This window comes from Python bivittatus, unplaced genomic scaffold (genome assembly GCF_059951505.1).
Source record: "Python bivittatus isolate LINGU-HERP-01145 unplaced genomic scaffold, Pbiv_v1 ctg000850_np1212, whole genome shotgun sequence".
Taxonomy (NCBI): domain Eukaryota; kingdom Metazoa; phylum Chordata; class Lepidosauria; order Squamata; family Pythonidae; genus Python; species Python bivittatus.
In genome coordinates, this window is record NW_028277112.1 from 49968641 (window position 1) to 49989377 (window position 20737).

The window sequence follows — 20737 nt, forward strand, 5'->3', positions numbered from 1 at the left end:
AACAGGGGTTTTAAATTGCTTAATTATGGATTTCTTTTAGTTTGTTTTTATATACTCTTGACGTTCATATTTTAATATGACTATTGCTGAGATGATTATTTAAGACAGTAATACTTAGAGAATGCACAATGTTTTTCACTCCATTTTCCCATTTCTATCTTCTTTATATTTATATATTTCAAGGGAGAGGGTAATTGATTTTGATATTTTGGTTCAAATGTGAAGATTCATATAGTAAAGTCAGCATTAGCCCAGCTGAAGTATTCTGATGTTTTTCCCAAAATAGCGATAACACAGTAATGGATTTACCTTTATTAAACTTTTAGGCCAAAAGTCTAAAAAATATTTTTTACCTGTGTGGTCAGCTTACATATACTGTACAGGTAGTCCCCAATTTAAGAACAAGTTCCGTCCTTAAGTCAAATTTGTATGTAAGTTGGAACAGTATCATTGTATAATACTGTATAAGTAATATTGTGTAATTAACTCAAACCACTGTGTATTTAACTCAAATCATTGTGTATTTAACTTGAATTTTGCTACAGTAGGCTCTGTTCTTAACTATGGGCCATCTGTAGACTGGGCATTCTTAACCCAGGGACTACCAGACTATTTGTCTGATCTTTCTGGCATATTTTGCTATTATGACTACTTTCTAGTTTTAGTAGAATGATGACAAGGTTTTAATTTATTCAAAACCATCATTGTGGGATGCTTTGACCTTTTTATTTTTTCTTATGCTTGGTGGTGGCTCCAGTTTTTCTATAAATTTTTCTCTCTTAGACTGAATTGTTGAGGAACCAGACATCTCATTAGAGCTGAAGCCAAACTAATAGTGATCTCACGAGAGTCAATAAGATTCCTCATATGCTTGAAGTTAAACATTGCTCTTAATAATTTGTTGGATTGCATGTTATCTGCTCAGTCAACAACTTGTAAGGTCAAGCTTTTTCTTTCCCTGTGTTGCAGCCAAAGCATGGCTGGCACACTTCCCATCACTGGCAAGTGAAAGCTCAGAACAGATTAAGTTTCTTGTTTACAATTGTTCACCGACAGTTCAGTTCTATGACAAATTAAATCTTTGTTCACTTGGATCAGCACTAATGAAAACCTGTCTTGGAAGAGCAGTGGCACTGCGAGATTGCGGTTGCTTTAAACTCTTTAGAAAAGGTGCTTGGCCGGCATGTAGTTTTAGCCACATTCAAAATTACAGAATGAGAAAACAAAAAGAGTCTAGCTAGATCGCTCCAAAAGTTCATCTATTCCAGATTGTTTTGTCCAAAATGGAATTCAGTTCAGTAGTAGAGCTCATGCTTTACACACAGGAGGTGTCAGGTCAGACTCCGGGCCCTCTCTTGTTGAAAAGCTCTACCTAATAACCTGGAAAGCTGCTAGCTATTACAATCAGCATCAGCAGTATTTGGCTACATAAGAAGGTGATTGCTCAGTACAAAGTGGCCTTAATTGTTTAGATGAAACAGTTACAATAAGGGGCCTCTAGAATTCCACAAGTACATAGAAGAAAAACAGCTCCCGGTACTACCACCAGTACTCAGGCAAAGGGTGGAGAAAGGGTGCATTTCCCCAGATATGAAGGCCTATGGGACAGTGCGGTGCCCGTCTTCATAGTTCTTTTAACCTGAGGATAGAATGAAACTATCTTTTAGTAGATTATCTCTAAGAATGTTGATATACATTTAGTTGAACTCATGAATCAATATTCCATGTACAAAAGTTCTGAGATAAACATAAACTCTAGAATTTATGCAGAGGGGTCTGTAGAATTAAGAGAGTGAGTTTGGTGTAGTCATTAAGGCATCAGGCTAGAAACTAGGACTGTGAGTTCTAGTCCAGCCTTATGCTCAAAGCTAGCTGGGTAACTTTGGGCCAGTCACTCACTCTCAGCCCTCAGAAGAAGGCAATGGCAAGCCACTTCCAAAAATGCTACCAAGAAAACTGCAGAAACTAGCCCAGGCAATCACCAGGATTCAACACTGATTTGAAGGTGCTCACACACATACACACACACATAAAGGTATTATCTCAAACTTACAGGTATTATCTCAAACTTTACAAATCCTAGAGTTTCTTAGTTCCTTGTGTCATATTATGGGTATAGGTAGGATGGCCAAATGGATGACAGTGTGATAGCCTTGTGTGAAGGAAAAACAGCCTGGTGGTGCTACAGTTATGAGCCACTGAAGTTAGAAGCAACTTCCCATAGGGCTGCAGTAGTTTTATCTTGCCATCTGAAGTACTTAAGGGGTAGGGTATAGTCATTGTAGTATTTAAACCCCCATAAATATGTGCTGAGCTACTTCAGACAAATAGTTAACTGATGCTTTGTCCTGACCCAGGACACAGATGCTGATCTAGTTTAGATGTAATGCTAAACTCTATTTTACTATTGTATATGCAAAGCTGCCATCTCACTATTAACCTCTTCTTCTGGCACAAGATCAGTTTTATTCTATTTTAAACTAATACCAGTTTGCCATAGCTTCTGAAGTAGAAATTGTGGTTAGTTTAAACTGTAGTCAATCTAAACAATTCAGGATCAGAAACCATGGCTTGATACATGTTTCTCAATTTGCTTTGGATGCCAAAATCACTCCAGAGAAAGAGTTTAGGAGGGATTGCACAAAAACATCTATATAAGTCCCCAGAGAGGTTTTCTCCAGATATGTTGACCATACCAGCTAACAATTCTAGAAGAGTCAATTCACTTGGACAGCCCCAAACACTAGACTCTCATCATTAAACTTCACTTTTACATTCAGTGTAGCAGACAGTTCCCCTATATGCCCCATGCTTACTTTAGGAATATCCCCCACAAAAATCATCAATACCGCTGTTTCTCCTTAAAAACAATAATACAGTAAAACAACATAGATTTAATAACAATATAAACCAGGGTTCCTCAGCCTCAGCAACTTTAAGATGGGTGGACTTCAACTCCCAGAATTCTAGGAGTTGAAGTCCACCCATCTTAAAGTTGCTAAGGTTGAGGAACCCTGGTATAAAACAATGAAGTAATTAATCCATTCTGAAGCAGGTAAATGACATCAAAAACAAACTTAAGATTGAATTTTAAAGTCGAGTGTTTTCACCATAGCATAACAATCCAGGCTGTAAAGAGTCTTTGCAGTTTGTTACATTCCCAGTGGGCACATTCCAAAGACTTTAACTTTAGAATAGAGTTTTGGAAGAAAGCCTCTTCATTCAAGCCACGGTTTTGATCCAAATCAATTTATGGAGCCTAATCAATCACTGTCTGATCTATGCATGTGTGTATGTTCATACAGACATACAGGCACACACATTTAGATTGTTTGCAGGTTTTCAGTAACCAGCAATAGTTTTTCAAATAAAATGATCCGTGCCTTGATTTCATTTTCTCATGCAAACAAATTAAGAAATGCAAATCTCCGGGGTCAAGTTTTCTAGATGCAAAGCTGCTTTTGGGTAGCTTCTGAATAGCCTCGCCTGTCAAACACAAGTCAAAGGTAACCAATCATACAGCAGCTTGATCTGGATACCAAGTTGTATGAATGGGATAACATGCAATTAAGACAACATCCTGGTAAAGGAGGAAGACTGGAGGACTGGACTTTTCAGAGGAAATGTTCAGGCTAAATGAAACACTTGGCTTATTGATTAATTTAACACTCGAGATTGCAGAAAGAAAATGTGTTTCCATTTTTGGAATAGTGAACTACTTTTTATAGGCTAACAGGAGATAAGTATTTAATCTAATGAGAAGATCATGAAAAAAAAAACAGTGAATTAAAAGACCAATTGCCATTTGAGGTCAGTTTTTCTTCCTCTGTTTTAGGAGCACCCAATAAAATATGAAAACTGTGTGAACTTTTCATGACTCAGTAGAACATGTTTGTGGCTGGATATTTCTTTATGTTGACATTTAAAGGACTCAGCATACAAAAGTACTACTAATCTAAACAAAAGCTGCCCAACTACCATGCTTTGGTGGGTTACTCCCATAGTATGGGGATTAAAATGTACTTCATGTGCCAGTTCCACATGAAGTACATTTTAGCTGTTATGATGGTTTATGGATTTCTGTTAGTGACATATGTATTGGGGGAGGGGGAAGTATAGAAACAAAATCAGGTTTCCACATTTTTAGTTGATGCTGCCAACTAAAGCACCCATAATTCCTCCTCCTCCTCCTCCTCCTCAGTTTACGCCCATCCATTCCAAGCCAATTCTTTTCCCCTTCTTGCTACTGGAGATTTATATGGGATTAATTTGTAGGCATTATAGGCTCCTGTCTTGGCCCAAGCCCATGGAATTATGCAACCCCACCCATTTCATCTTCTGCTGGCCTATGAATAAGCCCACATGGGAGAGCCTATAAAGCCAGCCAGTATTCAGAACTTATCCCTCATTAAGATTTTCAGAAGTAGGTTGACCAGAATGCAAAAAGTTAACATCAGCTAGATGAAGTTGTATTAGGGTTCTGATATTTCTAGGACTCTCTCTACACCCTGCCTCCCTCCTTCTATGATTCATTAAACATTGCAGCATTCTTATTTTGTATCATTCATTTAGGCCAGGAGTCTATTGTTTTAGTTTCCAGGGTCCCAGTATGGAAACTTCCAAAGAAAGACCAGAGTTAAGTACATGGGACCTTAAGGAGAAACATAAGGAGAATTTAACTTAATATTATAGAAGTAACCAAAGTGTGTATAGGATCTGCATACAGTTAGATGTCAGGGTTGTGATTTAAATAGGCAAATAATAGCTTCAGTTAGATTCTGATTTATTGATGCAACTGGCTTTCATTTCACTTGTTTAAAAGAATTTTGCAGAATAAATCTTTTACAGAATACATAACTGGGTAGGATTATAAAGGGAAGAAATTATTTATCATGTATCTGTTCATAAACTGACATTGTTTACAATCATACAAATTGTCAATGGTTTGTAAGAATGTCCCTCCCAGGGTTATCATTTTTACTGAATTTCACTTCCATTTGTCTTAGTAGCCAGGTTTGTATGCTATTTTCAGTGCTTAGTTTAGCAGAAATCATTTACTGGTATAAAACTGACAAATAAAAATAAGTTGTAACTGTGCCCATATTTTGTTTCTTTTCTTATTTGCTTTATAATTCATGGTGCTTTTACAGGGAAACCACTGATAAAGACATCAAGAACCGCCGTGACCAACCAGAACTTGCTGACTATCTCTGTAGATATTGGAAGTACAGTGAAAACAATCCCAGGAGTAAATGTGACCATTAACTGCCAAATTGCAGGTCTGTTACAACATAACTATATTAATGAGCAGGTTTAAAGTTCTGCATTTAGATTTCATTACATCCAATTTGAAATTCCTCACTAAAGCATTTAACTGTTTTACTGGATTGTTTAGGATTGTTCTACCTGTGCTGATCAATGGAAGAGCATGCTTTAAATGCCGATCTGAAATACAGCTCTAGGCATCACCAGAAACCTTGGAGTTCCTGCAAGTCCGCCTAGAGCATTCTGAGTTAGACGAAGCAATGGTTTAAATCGGTGTAAGATAGCTTCATGGCTTTGGAGCATGACAAACCATCTATCATTTCCACTTATTAACCATGAAGGCCTTAACCTTCAATTAACCATAAGACACTTTACTTCTATTATATCAATAAATGGATTGTGCATGTACCTTCTTCCCAACTGTGCTGTCAGTAGAAAATCTTTATGCAGGACAACTGAAGTAAAGATTGAAATGTAACTTATCTGATAAGGCATAGGTATTCTATATAGTGAACTCTGTCTTAAGGTTAGAGATATATGTTATAGCAACAACAAAATTTGAAACCTATATTAGGGCAAGTCAGGGTAACAGAACTGCAAACGTACTAGAACTCTTAATCAGGGAAGTGCCTATGAACTAGCCTTTTATGAGCAACTTAGCTTTTCTATTTTGAGTAACCCTAATAAAGGTATTCTCCTAATATAGATTTTAGAATGTTGCTTATAGCCACCAAGTCAATGTTTCACTTATGAATTTTGACATTTGTGTGTTGATTGTAACAGATTAATTGTGTGGATGCCTGAAAACCTAGAGAAACACTAGCAAATGTTGACACCGATAATCATTAAATGCAATTGTCAGCATTCACGTCTATCAACAGATTTGGGATATTCTCTACAATATATATGGTTTTATATAGGGACAAATGGGATCTATAACAATGTTGCTTGGACTCATGAATAAGTTGATTATCCTTCATTACTGTCAGTCTCCACTTCGTTAGTTCACTTTTAGCTCTCGCTCTGATTATACACCTCCCTTTTTAGTGTTTTGTCTGCTGTCCTGCCATTTCCCTTCTTCTCTACCTCTCTTTAACCTCTCATATGTTTGTTTGCTTCCCTCCTCCCCCTCATTCACTTGTTCTCCTTCATGTGGTTGAGTTCTCTCTTCTGCTCCCTTCTTTTTCATCGTATCTATCTCTGGTCCTAATCACTGCATCTCTTGTTTGCCTGTTCACTGTTCCTTCCTTCACTCGTTCCTCATTCTTCTACCTAACTGCCTCTGTCCTTGTCCTCAAAGTTTCTTCTAGACTTTATTTATTTCCTAATTTCTTCTTTTTGAAAAATGATGTGGAACAAGGCAGAAAGAACTACCCTGAAAAAATGAAAAAAAGCACATTGAACAAATTTACCCACCTGTATTTCTTATCTTACCCTTCCTTTCCTCTGTACAACTGCGCATATACCCATCTTCTTTGTTTTTATTTGGAGTGGGGGGAGTTGCCCCCCCTCTTTAAAGATGTTTTTATATTTGTGGAACTGTGGGATTCATAAAAGCATGCAGCTATCTCACTTCTATCTTCTGTGACTACATTTGGCTACATACAGACTATGTTCAGCAAGGTCCAGAGGGAGTTGGAGTCTGGTGTCATTAGTCTGCTGATGTCCTGGCCTACCTCTCCTTGCCAGCAGATTCAGATGCAGCTGTGCATGTGGTAGACAGCTGGGTGGATGCTGTAATGGGCTGAATGAGGTCCAGTAAATGGAAGCTGACTCCTGAGAAGATGGACATTCTGCAGATTGAAGATTCCTTAGTCTAGGAACTGCGTAAAAGATCTATTCTAGAAGAGGCTGCATTCCATTGGAGGAGCCAGTAATACCCTTGAGAAAGTAGCTTTTGGTTCCCCTTCGCAATTGGAGACTGAAGTAACCCGAGTGGCCAGGAGGTTTTTGCTTTTTTCTTTTCCTACCTTCAGCTGCTCTGTTAAGCAGAGATAACCTTGTAACTTCCTGGTTAGGTTACTGCAAAACAGTTTGTATGTGACTGCTCCCAAGAGCGAAATGGAAGCTACAATTTATTTGACCTGTATAATTCATATAACATGAAATGTAAAAGAAGAAACATCTTTTTCAGTGTGTATTCCTGTATCATGAAGATACTGAGGGGAGCTTTTTGCTTGTACTCACATTGACTTCTGTTTTAACAGGAAACAGAATCTTATTCATGACAGCATCAGGGTGTTCTGTTTTGTTTACTCAGTTTTAGATCCTTTTAAATTACATCTGAATCTATCTTAAGATCCACGACATAGGGTAGCTAAGAAATATTTTGATAATTTATAGATCAGTAACATAAAATGAAGCTGAAGGACTTACATCATGTTTATAATTTGGAGAAATATGTGCACTCAAATTTGATGGCAAGGAACCACCAGTTCTGTGGTTATGTAGCCAGCAGAGGATAATTATTGGCTGTGTGGTACTTTCTCACTGGAACACCACCTGTCAGTAGATTAATTGGATAACAAATGCAAGTGAGTACCACATCAGTTCCCCTGGTGAGTAAAAGAGAGTGATGACAAGTCAGTGAGTGAAAATGATAAGGACACTCAATGATCCTCTGAAATATTTGTATGAATAATTTATTCTGAATAGCCAGCTGATAGGGCTTATGCCAAACTTGGAGGCTTTGGATGAAAGAGGATAAATTATTAAAGGGTAGGACAGGTGATTTATGTTTTCATTTGATATACTAATAAAAAGCAAATTGGTTTAAATAGTAATAAAACAGGCTGGTTGGCCTAGGATTTCAAACAGCAAAGTTAAGTTGAGCTGTTGCATTGGGGCAATAACTTCCACAATTTCTAACCAAAATGTTATGGCTATGCAGCAGCTGTAGATTACTATTGCATAATTTTACAAGGGTACTTGTGATATTGTTCTGTTGGAACAAAGATAGCCTTATTGGCATCTCAGATAATGAATGACTGGGGATTAATAAAAGAATAAAACAAATAAAAGAGCTACTGAAGATATGGGAAGGAGAATGTTTAATTAAAGCATTTAACACTGTTCCTCTTGGGGAATGGGAGTTTAGCAGTCCTTTGCCTCTCTCCTTTCAGCAAAATGATTTCATTCATTTGCCTTTCTAATATTATAATAGTCTACTTACATAATTTGCAGGTCAAAATATAGTAAAACAAAAAATTCAAAACATCCAGACACTATAACTTAAAAAGTAGCTCAATGAAGCTATTAACTATGACATGTACACTAGATACATAGAGAGCTAAAAAAAAATGACAGATAGAAGAGATTTTAAAGGTTTGGAGAATAAAGTGAGCTTAATCTGTCTCAAAAAAAAAAAGCAAAGTAAATCCCAGTGCTGATCTTTTTGGGGAAAGCAATCCATACCTGGAAGAGGCTGGTAATGAAAAAGTCTGCTGCCAGGTGCCTCTCTCCCATACTTCAACATACAGAGTGATTTGGAACATATATTTATTTCTGGGCTCAGGGAGGAATATATTCAGAAATTGTGGCTTCCGGCATTGAAAGATTTTGCAGGTTAATACCAGGCCTTGGCACTAGGCTTAAAAACAAACAGGAGCCAATGAAACCAGAAGCCATATCCAGTTTGGATCAGAGTTGCCAACTGACATTTCTGGATTATCAGAGAGTAAAGCCTTAAGTGTTTTTCCTTCAGCCATTACTGAATTCATGGAGAGAAGTGAGGAAGTTGTAAGCTGATATGAGAGAATGGCTCATAAGCTATTATTCCATATTGAACCATTCTGGCTTTGGGAACTATCTTAAGTGCAAGTCTGTAGAGGAATGAGCTATAAGAGTAGAAAACAAGAATGGGATAGAACAAGGGATGGGAAATAATACTTTGCTACCTAATGGATGATATAGCCCACAAAAAGGATAGTCCTTAATGACAATGAATTAGTGAATCATTTCTACATGAGCCTTTTGGTCCAGAGGTACCTGCAATACCCTTCTTCCAGCTGGAAATATGACTTCCTTTGTATTACTCTCTCTTTTGGATATAGATGGAAATTGCTATGCACTGTCACATTATGAGGGCTATCATGACTTCTTTCACTTCTCTCTCTCTCCCTAATATCTTCTCCCTCATTTGCCCTTATCGCCATCAATACTATGGCTGACAAATTAACCTATAATTTTTTTTTAAAAAGTACTATGTTTCAAGAGAATCTTTTATGCTCCCTACAGTTGTAACTGTGGAGCAGCTACTATTTCCACTGCACCCATGCCTTTAAAAAGCCGTTTTTAGCATGTTGGAGTAAACCTCAATCCAAGGATCTATGAAAATGTAATGGCTACACTCTCTTTTTTTCCTGCCCCTTCTTATTCCCACGCAATTGCTTAATGCAGATGGAACATTTGGATTTGATTGATTTCTGTTTACCTTGAGGCAAGGGAATGGATAATACTTTTTCTACAGGTGATCATAGTTAGAGAAGTTCTGAAATCTTGGGATATGCCCTGTTCTGTATCAAATAGAGCTGTAGGTTGGAGCCATAAGACTTTACCCTTAGCTTTATCCAGATAAAATCCCCCCTGTTGTTTGTGCAACCTTGATGAGAGCCAGTGTTACAGGATTTAGCTTCACCCAGTAGAACTGGCTGCAAACAAATATGAACACAAAGTGATGATGTTTGAATATGAAATAGGTGAGTTTGAGATTAAAAGTGTATTGCAGAATAGGATATATATGAGTGAGAGTAATGTTAGACTGTCGCAGTGGATAATTATACATTCCTGCCTCACTTCTGACCTTTCTGTAAGATTGAAGATGAGTTACATTTCCTTTTGATCATGCCCGGCCGTAAAATTGCCAGATCAGTTATCACAACTTGTGTCTGACTCAGGCTGCCAAAAGCTTTATATGCAGAATAAGAACAGGAACATATCTTTATTCGGTCAATGACCAGCAAATTTAAGAGAACAATGACAGAATAAAACAAATTGATAGAATAATATAGTAAAAGACAGATCACATAATAATATTACATTCACTGCTCTATAACCATATTAATACATTAATTACCCAAATAATAAGTTTAAAAACTAAAAACTATGATTTTTAAGTAAATGTCCCTTAGCAACTTATTAAGTAAGAAATATCAATCCGTAAGTGATATTAAAAATAAAAATAAAAGTAAAAATGAACTTCTTCAACCAATTACTTCTTTAACCGTTTTTGCCTTATATACCTTGTAGCAACACAAAATTTAGCTACCACATAGGTAATAGCGGGTTTTAAATCCTGGAGAAGATGATTCAGATAAAATTTGTCTGGTCTCCCTGGGAATTTATCTGTTGGGGTGAAATATAAATAGACCTTATATCCCTATAAAATTTCCAACGTAATAAAATATGTGAGATGTTTTCTACTTCCTTATCGCCACATGGACAGATGTGCTCTGCTATGGGGATTTTATTATACCTGCCTTGAAGTAGTGCTGATGGGAGAATGTTGTATCTAGCTTTAAAAAAAGCTATTCTCAACTTGGAGAAAGTTAGGGTTTGTAAATACCATGCTGGTTCCCATATACCCCTGTTTATCCTCATTCTATCATGTTGGGACAGCCTGTGAATTTCACTTTGGAACTCTACATCCCTTATTCTTTGAATAGTCAAATGCTTGGTTTGAACATAGCCCATTGATATCAAAGATGGAAGAGAGAGCCCATATGAAGCCAACTTATGCTCTACCACCTGTTTCCAGGGAGAAGAAAAAACTAAGGCACTCAGAATAGTATGCAGAATAGTGTCACTGAGAAGTAACAGTGTGGTTTCCTCATGCTCAGTTGAGTCCCTAGGTTTGCAAAAATAAAATAAATAAACAAGAAGAAGCAACACTCAGTTCCCTCAGAAACTGAAAAACAAAAATCCATGCTGGTCTTTGCTTAGCATAATGGAGGGAGACCACGGGAGAAGGGAATGAAAAGTAAGCAAAAAGAATTATTTAAAGAATGGTGGAAGCAAAAGAGTGACTGATGGTGAGGATAAAGAACCGAACCCTGGCAAAAGATAAAGTACAATAATTTATTGCAGGTCCCAACAGATGTAAGGTTGCTAAAGTGGATTGGATGCCTCACTTTGCCATAGGCATCTCAGTAAAAGTGAAATTAAATGTAATCAGGAAAATCAGATTGAATCTCCCAACTTTTTTTTTCTTTATTTAACAACCAGTGAAGGCAGGGGTTGGATTAGGGCCAAAGCACTGGAAGAGCGGGAAATTAGATCTTCCCCTGCTGTTTCCCTAGGTAAAATTGCCCCCTTAAGCTTAATTGTGCGGAGCAATTAATTCCAGTAATAATGGTAAGGGTAATCCAGGGCCAGCTCCCAGCTAGAGAGCCAGGATCGCAGGGAGATTACACAGTCTCCCTCTACATTCCAGCAAGGGGAAGATCAGGCCAGGCATTGTCCTTTTTGAGAGGACATGGCAGCTGTTTCCCTTCCAGAGCAGTCACACTTCTCCTGTGGCTACAGATGTGGAAAGAAGAATCGGAAAAGGAAGAGCTACCGTGTGTTCTCTCCATGACAGAAATGCCTCAGAAATACCAGCGGTTCAACTGCAGCCTGCTAGTGATTTGGGGAAGGGAAAATGCAAAATATTCAGGGAAATTCATTTGTATGTTTTCCCTTTCTTTGGGAGGGGGGAGGGTAAATGTAGCATTTAGAAACTTTATACAAGCCACCAAAAACAAAGCAGGCTATTTGTCAATTAAATGACTTTATAATTCAAAAGTTTGTAGAACGTGGAAGAAGAAAGCAACATATCTGGAGCTCTCATATGCTGACAACCCCTTTCTATTTTTTGCGCTGTTAAACAACAACAAAAATAGTGTAGAACAATATGTTGCTTTAGTACCTACAACAATACCTTTGCACAATCTTCACAATGAATATTCTTTATGCGTCTCTCTGTTTCACTTTCATTGTGTTCCTATATCAGGTGTGCCTGAAGCGGAACTTACCTGGTTCAGGAATAAAATCAAGCTGGTGCCTGACCTTCATATCCATGATGGGTCACTCCTGATTCCAAACGTGTCTATCTCAGACCAGGGGTTGTACTCCTGCAGGGCTGCCAACATCCGTGGGGAGGTAACAGAAAGCACACAGCTACTAGTCCTCGGTAAGTGAAAAGAATACTATCTTTTTGAGAATTATTTTGTCATTTTCTTGTTCTCCAACAGAAAAACTTGGGATCAAAGGATGTGCAGCTGTGTAGTATAATTTAATGGGAGAAAAAATTCAACATCCATCTAAACTTTAAATGTATTTGTATTTAATATATAGATTTTCTTTAATGGAAACTAATGGAAATTTTCTGGAAAGGGGAACTGATAAATAACTGGAGTGCAAAAGGCATAAGGAATTTACTCCTTTAATATCCTGTTGTTATCATGAGAAGAATCAATCTTCTATAAAAGGCATTTCTATTAGGACCAGCTTTCCTACGGATACCTAATGGGACTTTTTCTGTAAACAAATGTCCTTTCATCCCACAGCAAATACCTTTCTCAGAACTGGGCTTTTCCTCAGCGAAGAAGTCTGGGAAGAAAGGACAGCCTTTCCCATCTTCACTTATTTGAAACCCATTATTTATTGACCCCCCTCCATTGGAAAACTGATCCTACTTTCAACTTAAATAAGGTGTATGGTAATTTTATGCCTAGCACTACCAAATCTGGGCTGCTGCAATCTGGAACCCTACCAGATAGCAGCAAAGTAGTTGTTTTCTGTGCCTCTTCACTGTCTTCTAAGGGTCAATCAGATTTTTCCAACCCAGACGTGGTAGCCATTGGTGTCATTTGTCTCCTGAGGGAAGGATGAAAATTCTTGTCATTGATTCCAATTTCTCTGCTTTGGACTTGTTGTGAATGGCAGTCTAGTGAAGCTAGTCTTTGGAATATAGTTACAGGCATTTCACATAGAAATCGCTGAGAATGCTATCTGACACTGACCTGAATAGTGGAACCATGAAACGCAGCGATCCAAAATATTTGCCTGCAAATAAATATAATTCACCTCAATGTGTTTTACTTCTGAGTCCATATAAGACTGCATGGTAAACAAAAATGTAAAACATTTAGGGGTTTAAAAGGTGTACCTCAGGGAGAGGGGCACAAGGGCCATTCATCTTTCCTGCCTTCAGATCAGCCATTTCCCGCTGCTTTGCTCTTACCTGGCAACTGTGAGAATAAAAATTAAGCTGTCTTAAGTGGTTGTGCCAAAGAAAGAAATCTCTGCTGTGAAAAAACAGAGAGGAAATTGCTGATTGCTGTGAATTACAAAAGAGTAACCGCAACAAATGCCCTTACAATATAATTCTTTTCCCCCCTCTTCCAGTTAATATGAAATATGTCAAAGGGACAGACCTTTAAACCTGGCTGAAAATCTCATCCACATCCCCAACTCCCACTGACATCCCTGAGACCTGTAGCGACACCCCTGCGCTTAGCTCCACTGGGTTCAGGGTTGGGAGAGGATTAATCAGCCTTATGGCAGCTCTTCCAACTGGCTGAAGGCAGAAGGGATCCTTTCTCCAGAGCAAGCTTTCCTCAATGAAAACAGCATCCTCCCGTTTTCTGTCCCACTGCCGTTGGAGAAGCAAGACCTATGATAAATCACAAAGTGACACGGACCAATTTCACACCTCGCTGACAAATGCATAAACTTCGCCTGCCCTTTTTTTTTTTTTTTTTTTTAATATACAACAAAAAAGGAGGGACTCGGGTCATTGAAGGGTGAAGTTTACTTTGTCTTGCGTTTCCCAATAGGAAACAGTTTGAGCTTAGCTGGGTGATTTAGAAAGGCACTGTCAGGCCCAGAGCCTGAGTGGAAATGTGCTCCTGGAGCTGATTTATGATACTTGGTGATGGATTTCCCTTCCTAATAACATGCTTGTGCCACTTTTACTCCATACTGCTTGAGAAGAGAAAGACAGCAGGCTACACTAAGCAAAAGCTACTGTAGATTTGTTGATGAGGTGTGCTCATTCTGGAGACCCATGTGTACTCCCCAGTCATATGACAGGACCCTTGGCAGCTCTCATTTTTCAGGGTTTGGTGTTTGGCTGTTTGTTTGTTTGTTTTAATTTTGCTGACACAAGCTTCCTTAGCAAAGGTTGGAGAAATTTCCCTTCCATTTCCCTTCTCTCTCTTGCTATCTTCTCCATTTCTCTGACATCCAGTTTTTAACGTGGGCTTTTCTTAGAATCTATTAATTTCACCAAGATTAAGTCTTTCTGAATGGATTACTAAATAACATTAGGAATTAATCTCATCGATACAGAAAAAGTTCCTTATTGTATCTTAGTCTCTGTAATATATTCCTAGACCCACCGCAACTCCCCCATCAATTTGAAGACATGGCAACCACTCTGTCACGCATGGGGCCAGGCATTCCTTCTGTGATAACATCTCCTTCAGGAACAAGACAAATATTGAGCCAAGGAAGCTCTGTGCTCATAGGTAAGTTCCACCTTTTAAAAATCTGTCTGCCCTGAATCTGCTTCCTCCCACCCCCAAGAGGTTGGAAAGAAATTGTTAGGCTGAGTGTAGGGAGTGATTTTGTTCTCATGATCAGTCCCAGCACAATTCATTTACATCAGCCTCATTTTCAAATACATATAGCTGCTGGTAAGTTGTTTTTCTTCTTGCTGAAGATTAAGTAGAGATCTACTCCCAAATGTACTGTAATACTTTGTGATTGTTGCAAGGAATTTTGCCCAGAACATGTTGGCTTCTCTTTCTGTAGGTGAAAAATAATCTGTTTAGGGTTCATACTTGCAAGCTTCTGGAGAGTTATTAAAAATAGCAACTGTAGATTAATTACCTATCAAATAAAGATGCTGCAAATAATAATGACTACTTCTGTTGTGCCAAAAGTATTAATCTGACTCTTTACTCCTGAGCTGAAGTATTTTAAAACTTTGCTCTGTAGAAAATTCTGGATATGTCTGACAAGCAGTCCCAAGTGCTTCCTTTCCCACATACTTTCTCAGATGCCCAGAAATATGATCTTCTTGGCATATGATAATCAATATGAAATCAAGTATGTATAAACCAGTGGCTGAAATGAAATGTAAAGAAACCCTGCTGATTTCTCATTCACTTTCTAATTGTACAAATGAGTGGGGAGAAGAAGGATGAGTGAACTACATTTCCTTGCTATTTATACATTGAGAGTCAGTCCAGAGAGTGACTGTCTACAGAGCTTCTCTACATATCTAGAACCTTGAACAATTAAAGTTCTAAATCACAAGAAGATCTTTACTGCAAAGTTGCTCTCAGTACATTGAGAGTAATAACTATAGTGACTGAAGGCATTGGCATCCTCAGGGGAGGAGGGGGGCACAAGGATCACCCTGTTAACACTACCTCTACCCTTTTTGTACATGTAACATGATGTTGCATCACAATGCTCATTTTGTCATTTTGACTGAAGGAATGTCTCTAGTAAGCATGTTGTCCTAGTGTCTTGCTAAGTATACCCACTAATCCTACACAGAAAAAATCTTCATTTTTTGTCTTAGTTCTTATTCAATTTGATGAGGATAAAAGAGAATCTGCTTCTGAAATTTTGTTCTAATGAGAAAAGCACTTTTAGGGAAATTTACAAAGATGGATTATGATGCTCTTGCACTTAATTATAAAGTGGGTGAATGTTCTTTCCCTGAGCAGTCATTTCTTTAGCTGTCTGTAGTGTCCCTGCTTTACCATGCTTTGGTTAAATCCCAAGGGCCTATTCTGGTTGGGTGGTTTCAGATAGGAAACTGTAGCCAATCAGAGAGGTTCAGTAAGATGGAAAGATGTGTATCAGAAAGCAACATTATTAGCTGCATTCTGTGTTCTCCATCACTTCCAGCAATAAAGTAAGCTCAAAAACACCATCAAGAGAAATTGGGAAGAAATTTTCAAGCATACTGAGAATAAGGTAAAAAAAAAATAGGTCCTCTTTTTCAAGGGAAGAAATTTTTTGAGAAATGGCAAGGTAGATTTCAGCACTAGGCCAGTACCCACATTAAGATTACCTGTGCAAAACCTGTCTCTCTTGTGTTATAATTTTTAATATACGTTTCTTGGAAATCATTTATAATCCAGCCAAGGAATAAGCTATGCTACAATGTTTGGAATGAAGCAGAGTTCACAAATTTTAAGAGAAATTAATAAGTAATACTTAAATATTTAGGTGGAAATTAAATCAAGGACAGTAAATCTATCCATGGTAGCTACTGATTTGTACTATTATATAATTCAACACAGAGAAGAGAGTTGTTGCATTTATACATTATCAGCTATTCATAAACAGATGCCTCAAACAATTCTGAAATGCCATCATTTAATAATATTTTGTCAATCATCCATTTAAGATTTAAAAAAAAAAATTGATTAACTCAGCAACTGGAAAAAAAAAACTTACTCTGTTACATAATTATGGTTCATTCCTACAAGCAAAAAGGGATATTTTAATGGAAAAAATAAGGTAAGGTTATTTTCTTTTTATTGTTGCAATTTTATTGGAAGGAAAACTGGATTTTATTTTTTTTATTTTTATTTTTTTTGCTGTTCGTATTAAAGATGCGCTAGCTGGTAAATGAAATGCTAGATAGGTTGGCAATATTTCCACGAAACTCCCAGATCACTCTTTCAGTTAAACAGGAAAATATGGTGGCAAAGAGCAGTATAACAGAGAAAAGCGATATAAATTGAGACCTTTTACCCACTTATTTTCCAGTTCTCACTCCAGAGGCTTTTTACTCAGCTGAGCTTAGTTCTGGTATCAGAGCTTGAGCAAAGAGAGAAATAATCAGTGGACAGGAGAAGGAGTTTTAAAAAGTGTATTAAAATCTGACTTGCTGACTTTGTTCTGCATGATTGAAGCAGTTCTTTATTCAGACATATGGAACTAACACCATCACTTCTAGTGTCCTCAAATTGAGATGACTGATGTCTTGTTCCACACCTGACTAGCTATATTTAGAGCCAAACATAGGTAACCTTAACCCTATATCTCATAATATGGATCATGAAGCACATACCGTACTATAACTCCTTCAAGGGCCCTTTCCACAGTGCTGACCCCCCCAAAAAAATTAAAATTTCCAATTGATTCTAGTTTTCTCTACCCACTTTTTCTTCCTTTGCAGAACTTTAAATAGATTCACAAAGCCACAAATAATGTGTGTGTGTGTGTGTATAAACCATTGTTTAGCAATTCACTGAACAACGTTAACTTCAGGTCGGACAGTTGAAGTATCTTGAAATTATGCTGTCTATCAACATCACATTAAACTTTTAGTGGGAAGAAATGATGCTATTCAGGCTTCACATCCACCTGTTCATAACATTAAGCACTAAAATTCTCATGATGTCTTGCAACTTCATGTCGATCTTGTCCAACACTGAGACATTATCATGAAGAGCAGGCCCTTAGCATCTTTCTTTAGAAATGAGAAAAACAAGTTTGGTGTCCAGTTCCCAGTCCTGTCAGACTATTGGCATGATTCTGCTGTCAACAGTACAGAAAGACATTGAAAAGCCAAAAGAACCAATAGCAGTCTTCATTTCTTCCACAAGACATTGTCTCCCGTTATGTCTGCAGCATCTGTTCCAAATCCTACCCAAAGCATTTTGGAAATATGTTTAAAGAATTGGTTTCCTCAGAGGTCAAGCTGTTAGCCTAACTAATGGCCAATATAGACATTATGAGGCAGCAATACTTATTGTATCACACCTATCCCATATATAAAATGAAGGTTGATTGATTTTCACATGTAATCGAGTACACAAATTCCATCATGTCAAGCAATTCATTTCACCATGAGCAGGTACCATGCTAGATGAAATTACGTGACCACTAAAGCAAAGTAGGTAAAGCACAAATATTAGTAAAGATTAAAATAACATTAAGCCAATCATTAAAATCTCAGGAACATTAAATTATTTTCCTCTCACATCAACAAGAACTTCCTGGAAAAAGAATTCCAAAGCCTTGATGCTACTGAAATGGTCCTTTCTCCAAGCATCTCCTGCTTCCTCTCTACTGGAGACATCTGTAGAAGAAAATGCACAGGCAGACATTAGGAGAAAAAGCAGCTCTTGGGATACCTAGTTCACATGCCTTTTAAGGCATTAGATGATAATTTGAACACTTTTTAAAAGATTAGCTGCTATTGAGTCTACAAAAATTGGAGAAAGGTTCTTTATGTTACAGAAATCATGACAATTGAATCCTTGTCATGACAGGGTGAACACTAGTATTAACTGATGAAATAGTCTATTGTTGAACTCAACTTCATGTTTGATAAACATCTCCTTTTACCCCTGTGTATTTGAATGATAGAGAGCCAGTTTGGTGTAGTGGCTAAAGGCACCAAACTAGAAACGGAGAGATTGTGAATTCTTGCCCTGTCCTAGGCACAAAGCCAGCTGGGTGACTTTGGGCCAGTTACTTAGTCATAGGAAGAAGGTAATGCCAAACCACTTCCGAAAATGTTGCCAAGGAAACTGCATGGATTTGTCCATGTAGTCACCAGGAGTGAAGACTAACTCAAAGACAGAAATTAAAAAAACTTTAGTGATGCCCAGACAATGACCCAGACTTTCAATACAAGTTGCTTTAAAAATAATAGCTCTGATTCATAGGTGGTATGAAATAAGAACAGTAGCATTAGCCAGGAAAATGTGCTTTTTATGACCAGAGAAATACAGTCAACTGTAAAAAGGAAATCCTGCTGTTCTATATTTATTGTCTTCTCCCCTAGTGATTTCCATATCAGATTTGCTCAGTTCTCAAGTCAAACCAAGGTCTGTCTAAATTCAAGCATAAGCTTTGAATCTTAGAGAGCTGGCGTCTTTCTTTGATCATATCTCATTCCCATTTACTATGGAATGAGAGTGTGGGACCACTTTATTGATTCAGAGATTGGACAATAAGGATACATTTTCCTATTATGCAAGCCATTGCATTATTTAATTATAACAATCATGTAATGATAGGAACAATATTCCTTGTGTACATGTTATTGGGTAAACGCATGAAAAATTATTCTAGCTCTTGTCTATTGATTTGCCCTTCACTTCTGGATCAAATATCCACCACTGCCCAGAAGAAGGAGAAGGAGAGGGAATGAAGGCAAATGGAAGTACTGCTCTTTCTCCTGCTACATTGCTCATCTGTTTGGAGAAGCCAGATGACTGGGTAGCTGCAGCTATGAAAAGTGGAGTTAAGAAGTTCTGAGATCCAGTGGGAGTTCACTTGATAGAACATTGGCCCCAGCAAGAGCCATGTGATGTTGGCCTCAGCCAATACCATCTTTTCTTCAGCATAATTTTATGGGTACTGTCCAGAACAAATAAATTGTTGATTTTACAAGCAGTTATCTCATTCCTTCTCAGTATCTCTCCATACTTCCTTAGGTAGAATTCAGTATCCTTCATGCAGATATCAGTGAAAGAATTTTACCATCAGTTTCAAACTAAACTGCTTCTCTTTTTTTTTTTTTCTTTTCCCACAAAAGTAAGTAATCTCATTATCTCAGAACTGAAACAGGCTGGAAATAGACAAACATGCTGTTCACTATCCGATAGTATTTTCCTATTTAATACCTACTCTGTTCAAATGAATGATAAAGGGAGGGGCAAATATGGAATATTGTGGCTACCACTGGAGATGTAAAATAAATCTTCTGTGGAATTGCATGGGAGTGAAATTGCCCAATAGGTTCCATTGCATGGGCTGCAATAGAGTCCAGTAGCATCCAACTTTCTCTGCATAACAAGTTACATAAAGAACTATATGTTTGAGAAAGTTACATCTAAAAAATATCTCAGATTAGTTCCAGCAGTTAAAGCTAGTCCCAAGTTGACCATGGTACTCACTGGGTGACTTTGGGCCAGTCACTTCTTCTCAACACAGCTTCCCTCACTAGTTTCTTGTTGTGTAGATAAATTAGGAGAAAACCCACCTCAAATTATTGCCTTAAGCTTCTATTAAAAAGTGGGGTATACAAATACAATCCAGAAATACATGCTTTGGGGAACTTGTGAATAATAATGTTGTGGTATTTTATTATTAAAAAATTGACATTGAAACAATGACACAGGCTTGGAGAAAAAAATTAAACATATTGGTGATAGTATGAATGATAAACCACCAGGGCAAAAGTATTTTCCTATAGAATCATATAGAGCATATATAACATTTACAATTTCTAAATGTCTATTCCATATCACAATATGTGTATTTCGTACATTACCAGCTTCTCTAATGAAATTTATTCTATTGAAATTCCTAAACCAAGTAATTATAGTTCATTAACAAATGTACATATTAAAATATTATCTGACTTTCTTCCTAACCAACTCTGGGGGATACTTACAAGCTTGATATACCCTGATCAAGCAGGATTTATTTATCAAAGCACTGACAG

The 20737-nt window shown here is 37.5% G+C and overlaps 1 protein-coding gene across 1 annotated transcript in view; it reads left to right on the top strand.

Annotated features, from left to right (window-relative positions):
- Positions 1-20737, top strand: part of ADAMTSL1 (ADAMTS like 1) — a 259610-nt gene that overhangs the window by 224007 nt on the left and 14866 nt on the right. The window contains exons 21-23 of the mRNA XM_088130277.1: positions 5151-5279; positions 12254-12433; positions 14640-14774. Of these exons, the coding sequence (XP_087986403.1) occupies positions 5151-5279; positions 12254-12433; positions 14640-14774 (444 nt within the window). The remainder of the gene's footprint in view (positions 1-5150; positions 5280-12253; positions 12434-14639; positions 14775-20737) is intronic.